Source organism: Aplysia californica, unplaced genomic scaffold (assembly GCF_000002075.1).
Source record: "Aplysia californica isolate F4 #8 unplaced genomic scaffold, AplCal3.0 scaffold00162, whole genome shotgun sequence".
NCBI classification, from domain to species: Eukaryota; Metazoa; Mollusca; class Gastropoda; order Aplysiida; family Aplysiidae; genus Aplysia; species Aplysia californica.
The window spans coordinates 795,579-802,251 of record NW_004797432.1 but is presented as its reverse complement, the minus strand read 5'-3'; the positions used below and the strand labels follow the sequence as shown (position 1 = coordinate 802,251).

At 40.1% G+C, this 6,673-nt stretch overlaps 1 protein-coding gene across 1 annotated transcript in view; it reads left to right on the top strand.

Annotated features, from left to right (window-relative positions):
* LOC106011687 (nanos homolog 2) overlaps positions 1-3,386 on the top strand; it is a 5,396-nt gene extending 2,010 nt beyond the window's left edge. Inside the window, exons 2-3 of the mRNA XM_013082156.2 lie at positions 1,238-1,383; positions 2,074-3,386. Of these exons, the coding sequence (XP_012937610.1) occupies positions 1,238-1,383; positions 2,074-2,404 (477 nt within the window). The 3' untranslated portion in view covers positions 2,405-3,386. The remainder of the gene's footprint in view (positions 1-1,237; positions 1,384-2,073) is intronic.
* Positions 3,387-6,673: the final 3,287 nt, after the last annotated feature.

Sequence of the window (6,673 nt, the reverse complement as noted above, 5' to 3'; positions counted from 1 at the left end):
TTTCTCCCCACCCATTTTCCACTCTTATCTTTCTCTCATTCTCTCCTGCCAACTGGGGCATGATGTCTTATCCATTTTGCTAGCACTTCCTTCTGATCTCTCTCTCTCTCTCTCTCTCTCTCTCTCTCTCTCTCTCTCTCTCTCTCTCTCTCTCTCACACACACACACACTACCGGGTCTGTATACACTTCGTTATGAATTTTATGTTCGCCGTGATCCTTTTGTAGTCGTGAAACGTAGGCCGCCTAGTGTAATAATCTAGCTAGATCTAGATCTAGGATCTAGATTCTAGATCTAGATCTAGATCTAGATTAAAAGTAGTTTAAAATCCGAATAGCAACAGGAAACCATTCGGACTCCAGTAGACTTTGCTTACGGTACAAAACGGTGATTGCGCACTGGAATAGCCACTTCGAAATTTCAATCGAGCAGTCTCTCTCTATTCGCCCCTCCCCCACTAACTCCCTTTCTTTTTTCTCCCTCCCCCCCCCCCCCCCCCCCCATCTCTCTCTAGTCTCTCTCTCTTGGTCGCCTTCTCTTTCCCCTTCTCTATGTGTCTTTCTTTCTCCCCACCCATTTTTCATCCGTATCTACGGTTCTGCTCCCATGTTTGCCTTTCCATTCCGACCCGGCAGTTTAGAACGTACATATTGTGGGGCCTCTAGGATCCAAAGAGTATTCATATAGCCTATAGGATGAACGAGTAGGTAAGATTGAAGAATGGCCTTGAAGAATACCGGACCAGCGGACTGACTTTGCCTGTGTTTCAACCTTAGGAATTCATAATTTTCCCGTTTTTAATATCTCTCAATGGAGAATCTCGGACCGGTAGATCTATTCATTAAAATTTTGTCAGGGGGGAGACCCCCCTGAACCTGCCCTCCCCCCTCCTCCACCCCAACCACCCTCCCCACATACCCCACTTTATCGCGCAATAATGTACGAGTGGTCCGGTATTCTTCACACTTCCCATATATATATATATGAATGATCAGGTCCCATTTTGCAGGAAGCTTTGAACTACTTTTCAAGATACATTTCTCTCTCTGTCCTCTCGTCTCTGTCTCTCGTCTCCTCTCTCTCTCTCTCTCTCTCTCTCCTCTCTCTCCCTCTCTCTCTACATGTCTATCCACTTATCTTTCTATGGCACTCGCTGAAATAGAAACAAGAGACTCGGACAAAGCTCAAATTGTCAAAAATTTCTTCAAGTAACTGTTTGAAACTTGCCCATGTCCAGGCTCGTCGCGTGCTGGGAACCATGAAGCCCCTTGGCAAGAAGCAGTTCTGCGTCTTTTGCCGTAACAACAAGGAGGAACCAGCAGTGTACAACACCCATGTCATCAAGAACGAACGCGGGGAGGTCATATGCCCTATTTTGGAAAAGTGAGTACAAAATTTATCCCTGCTGTCGTTTTATGCTAGAAAAATTCTAAAATTATGCAAACTGAGCCCAAAAATGTGGAATTATGCGATTCTGTTAATTTTTAACAAAGAATGATAAAGGAAAATATTGAGAAATTATGCAAAAAATGATAAAATTTTGCTAAATTATGAGGGGTGCATAAAACCATGAGGACATCAAAATACACGTGTAGATCTAGTTGAAAATTTCAAAGACGGCCTCCTATTGTAATTATTGTTGAGTAGTATAGATAGCATTTGTGTATATGTAGTGAGCACAAACTCCCAGCAGATCTGATAGTATTTTGAAACAATCTCAACTTCCTGGGAAGCTTACCATGAATACAATATAGGCCCACACTGAGTAGAATAGTGTATTTGTCTTGGACAGGTTGACATCTTGCACAGTGTCATTTTTTATATTTGTTGAATGGGGAGAGGGGGGTTGGAAGTGACTCTGGTCCTGTTCTCTCTCTCTCTCTCTCTCTCTCTCTCTCTCTCTCTCTCTCTCTCTCTCTCTCTCTATCTCTCTCAGTAAATTTTGGACTGATGTTTCCATCCCTGAGCATAGAATAAAAAACATTTCTGTACTCCACATTTGACCCATGTAATGCCTCCTCCAGTTGTCCTTGCCATCAGATGTTACAAATGTCTCCTGCTTTGGTTCCTCAGGTTCATCTGCCCCAAGTGTGGTGCCACTGGCCCTAAAGCTCACACGGTGAAGTACTGTCCCCTCGGTGACTACATCAGTACAGTGGACTGTGTGCTCAGAACCCCGAGGAACAGCACAAGGCTCCGCACTTCTCCTGTAGGCCGCCCTACTCCCGCACCAAGATCGTCCAGCGACTCGCAGTCTTCTGCCCCCTCCTCACTCCCTCGTTCAGCAGGCCGCACGGCCTTCCACTGCAGCCAAGTACCCACGGTGAACCCTTGCTCCACCCCAAGCCCCACTGCCAGAGGGATATATGGTGCCTCAAAAAGTCTCCTGACTGGTAGCCGTTGACCGAGTAGTGAGTGGTCATCTTTTTGTGGTGTGCTGGTTGGTGGTGATTTTTTTTTTCTGTATTAAAATTGTACTTTTCAGTATTCTTTTTTTTTTTTTTACCCTGCTTCTTTATAATAAATTAAGTTTTTATTTTATGTGATCATTATTGTACCTCCAGCATCATTGTTGAAAGATTCTTTTTTGGTTTGTAAGACTGTATTTTACAAACTTGTTCAGTATGTGTCAAAAGTTTTTGATTTTGTAAAATTTGACCCACACTTTTTGTACTAGGTCCATACTATATGTCACAATGAGCATGTTTATTCTCATGTCTTTGGGTCCGCTGGTGAGCAAAAACCAAGCAACTGCAGGTCTGTAGTCGGTCACTTTGAATAGTAATTATAGTTGATCATAATTCCTCATAACTTTGTCTAAATGACAATGTTGTGGAGCAGAAGTAAACATAGTTAGATAGCTGCCTTAGGTGTTCTTTCTGCTTTCCTTTGCCATTTACAAATTTTTATTCAGTCATGTGTAATTAATGTGTTTGGGAAATGTTCATGTTAAGTGTAGATGTTAATAGTTCAGTGAAACAGATTAGCGTTAAAATGGTCAGTGAAAATGTGTGACGTTCTTCTCTCGGTTGTGACAGTTTTCTTTAATTTACTCTTTTGGTTGTGTTTTTGAAAAGTACATTCCATTCATTGTCTCGTCTGTGACCCTGATTTCCACCCCCAAATTATAATTACAGCAAACTGATTTTTATGAGATAATATTTTCAGATTTGCCATTGCAATTTGTTGGTGGAGCAGTGATGGTTCCATACCCAAAGTATGTCTTTTTTTTTTCATTCGTTAGTAATAGCTTTTTGTGTTTAAGGCCATCGCTGTTTTCGAGAACTTTCTTTGCCACGGAAGGCAGTTGCTAATACAAGAATCCAACTTTGGTTACTTTGTTTTGATACTGATGTGAGGTCAAACATCCGTGGAGCAACTTACCCTCAAATGTCTCTTTGCCGGCCCCCCCCCCCAATTGAGGCTAGATTTTTAAAAAAACCTTTTCTTCATAAATTTATATAAAATTTTATAAAAACCAATTGGGCAGCGTATTTTTGTGAAGATTTTTTACAATGGAATTGTTAGGTTGGTGGATAACATGTACAAGAGACCAGATGCAGTGACCCGTTTGTGGTAGCCTTTGCCTTTGCAGGTACATCCACAGCAAGTTCATTAACCCCCGTTTCTGTTTTTATTATGTCACATTGTTTTGGGTTTTGGTTATAGTTCTTAGGTCCTGTGTGTGTATAATTCAGTACCTGAAGATGTCCATTTCAAAACAACTGGCTGGTCTAGAGTATTGAGAGTAATGTATTTCAATAATATGCACAGGGGTCAAGGTCTCGTGTGGTCATCTGGGATGGGTCTATGTTTTCGTTTTTCTCTTTGGTTTTTTTGTTTCGTTTGTTTTTTTATTGTGCATTGGGCTATCTCGTGTCAAGATTTATGCTAGCTATTAGGCCAGCCTATTTTTGTTTTCTATAATTGTTGGGGGTGGGAAGGTGGCATGCCTGCTTTTTGTAAAATGTTACAATGCCAGTCACAGGACCTTTTTTTGTCTTCTCACATTCCTTTTATGCAGATATTGTCTTCCAAATATCAAGAAATTTGTTACTTGCACTACTTTGCTCTGCTCTGGTAAAATGCAGGCCAAATCATAGCAGTTGTGTCAGTTTGGTTTGATTAAAAAGTACAGTAACATTAATTACCAGCTTGTGCCTTTCGAAATTTTCAAGACAGTATTTTGTTAGGTTCTATTTTCTTTCTATTACATGGTAGCTGTATGCAGTATGTGTTCATATATTGTTATGAATTATCAAACCGTTTATATTGATTATTGTAAATAGCAAAAATGATATGTCATTTAGTGTTTGTCTTTGAGTCATCATTGTAAATAGTCCAAATGATGTGCAGTATTCATTTTTGAGAAACAGTTTTTACAAATTTTCAGATTTTTATAGCAACTTTACATTATCACATTTCATTATAGTATCAGGCTGGTGATGTCCTGTGTGACTTGTTTCATGACATTTTTTAGTCCAATATATTTTCTTGATATGGCAATTTTTAATTATAGAACTTTTTATAGGATTAAAAGCAATAGATTTTATAGGGTAGTTATAATTTATGAAATCCATGAACAGTCGTTGATTGCTTTTAATTAATATCAATACTTTGCTTTCCCATGGTGTAAGGTGGGAGTCCCATAGTGCAAGGTGGGAGTCTGCCACTGAAAGAAAGAATCATTAATGATTGGGGCGTTGTTAGTCTGTGTAATTATTTGGCTTAAATGCTAATGAAATGTTATCTATTTTTATGGAAGAGTTAGAGAATGGGAGTTTGGAGAAACAACTTGAATGATGCACTTCTTTTTGAACCATCAATGCACTGGTACCAGGTAGTTTGCCAGGCTGAGTTTTTGTTATTATTGGTTGAATCTAAGAACAAACAACCTATTGGTTTATTTTGTGCTTCTTTTGATTTTTTATTCTTTTTTCTTCATTAATTCATCTTAAACTTTAAACAGGATGTAATGTATATTAATACAGATTTCTCACTTTTCAAGTTTGGTTTTAATAAAGTTTCAAAAATGTCAATTATGTGTTTCTTACAAACTTTGGTCATGTTTTTGTAGTGTTGTGAGTTCTATAAAATTAAATACAGAGAATACATTATTTTCTTCAAAGGACTCGCTAGTCTTTGGAGTTTTTATAACTCCCCACCTACATTGTCTACCAAAATTCAAAGTGAATGTTGAAACTGGGGGTCCTTTCCCCATGACTTTGGAGTTCTCATAATGACTTTGTTCTGGTTATTTTGCCAAGCAAAACACTGGTGGTACAATGTTTGAAAATAAGTGATATCCTTTTTCACGACCGTAACTTGTCAATCAGAAAGAACCCGATTTTTTGCATTAGGACTGGAATCCAAGTGGATTGATGTATTTTCTCTTCTTGCTGCAGCAGTTGCTTGTACTGTTTTAAACGCACACTAGTTAGAGTGCGCCACTGGTAACTCCTACTTCCTTTCTTTCCTCCTATTGTTTCTACATAATTTATACATGTATCTTGTTTCTCCCCTGCACGTTGTGGCCGTTATTGTGTTAAATATAATGCTTCTATTTATTTTTAATTGAAAAAAAAAACATCCAAAAAACGCTCACCAGTCTAAATTGGAAGCTGTCATTTCTTCTTTTATTCCAAAGAGAAACAGGTTGCTTTAGACAGCAAGACCAGAGTAATCGACTTGTTTCAGAAAACACATACAGTTTTGTCTCACTTAGCCTTTGTAAATTGTTAGTTAAAAAAATCTGGTTGGTGGGTGCGGTGGTGTGGTTTGCTTCTTTTCCTATCAAACTTTTATCGTCCTTTACTCCCCTCCCTTTTTACGTTTGTTACTCTCTTGTTACTGAATGTTACGCAACACCTCTAATCTTCGGGCGCTCATATGACATTATGCAGTTGCGAGCGCCGTAAAACCTCTACTAAAACTAAACTAGAAAAAACTTGCTGGGTGCTTGCCGGGGGGTGGGGGTTGAGTCCAGAGTATGCACTATTCCTTCTGTCATTCTCACCTTTCTCCCTTTCAGTTAGGAATTATAGCAGCCCCCACTTACTACACGAGGGCTTTCACATGAAGCAAACTTTCGTTTGATGAGGGCCTACTTTCTACAACGGTTACAATCAACCCATACTTCCAGCCTCCGTCCTCCGGCAAAGCGATGCTCGCGATTTGTCCACTAAACGTCCAATACACATCACCACTTGACGGGCCGGCGTGTTGGCCGGTGACATCAGCCGCCCAAAGTAGGCGGGGCTTGCGAGGAGGGAGTCCCGCCTCCATGGCTATCAGGTTCACGTGCCCGAGGCTGTTTTGTGTTCCGAAAAGCAACACGTCTGTGTCGGGGTGGGCTGCTTGACGTGTCACGCAAATGGGTGTGCTGATGAAACCGGCTTGTTCCTTTGCCACGTCGTCTGCGATGAATACAAAATACATTATTTTTATGGGGGGGGGGGGGGGGGGGGGTTTACATTGATAAAGAACAATGAACGCTTCACTTCCACTGTTTCACTTAACTTCCTATTAATCCTACCTTTGCACTCTACATGATTTACCTGTCTGTGTCCAATACACTTTTACTGCGATTTGATAAAATATTTTACTCTGTGCAGTCGCTATCGAGTCCCATTACTGTCGATTATCGCAGAACTATATTATGGCGCTCGTATAT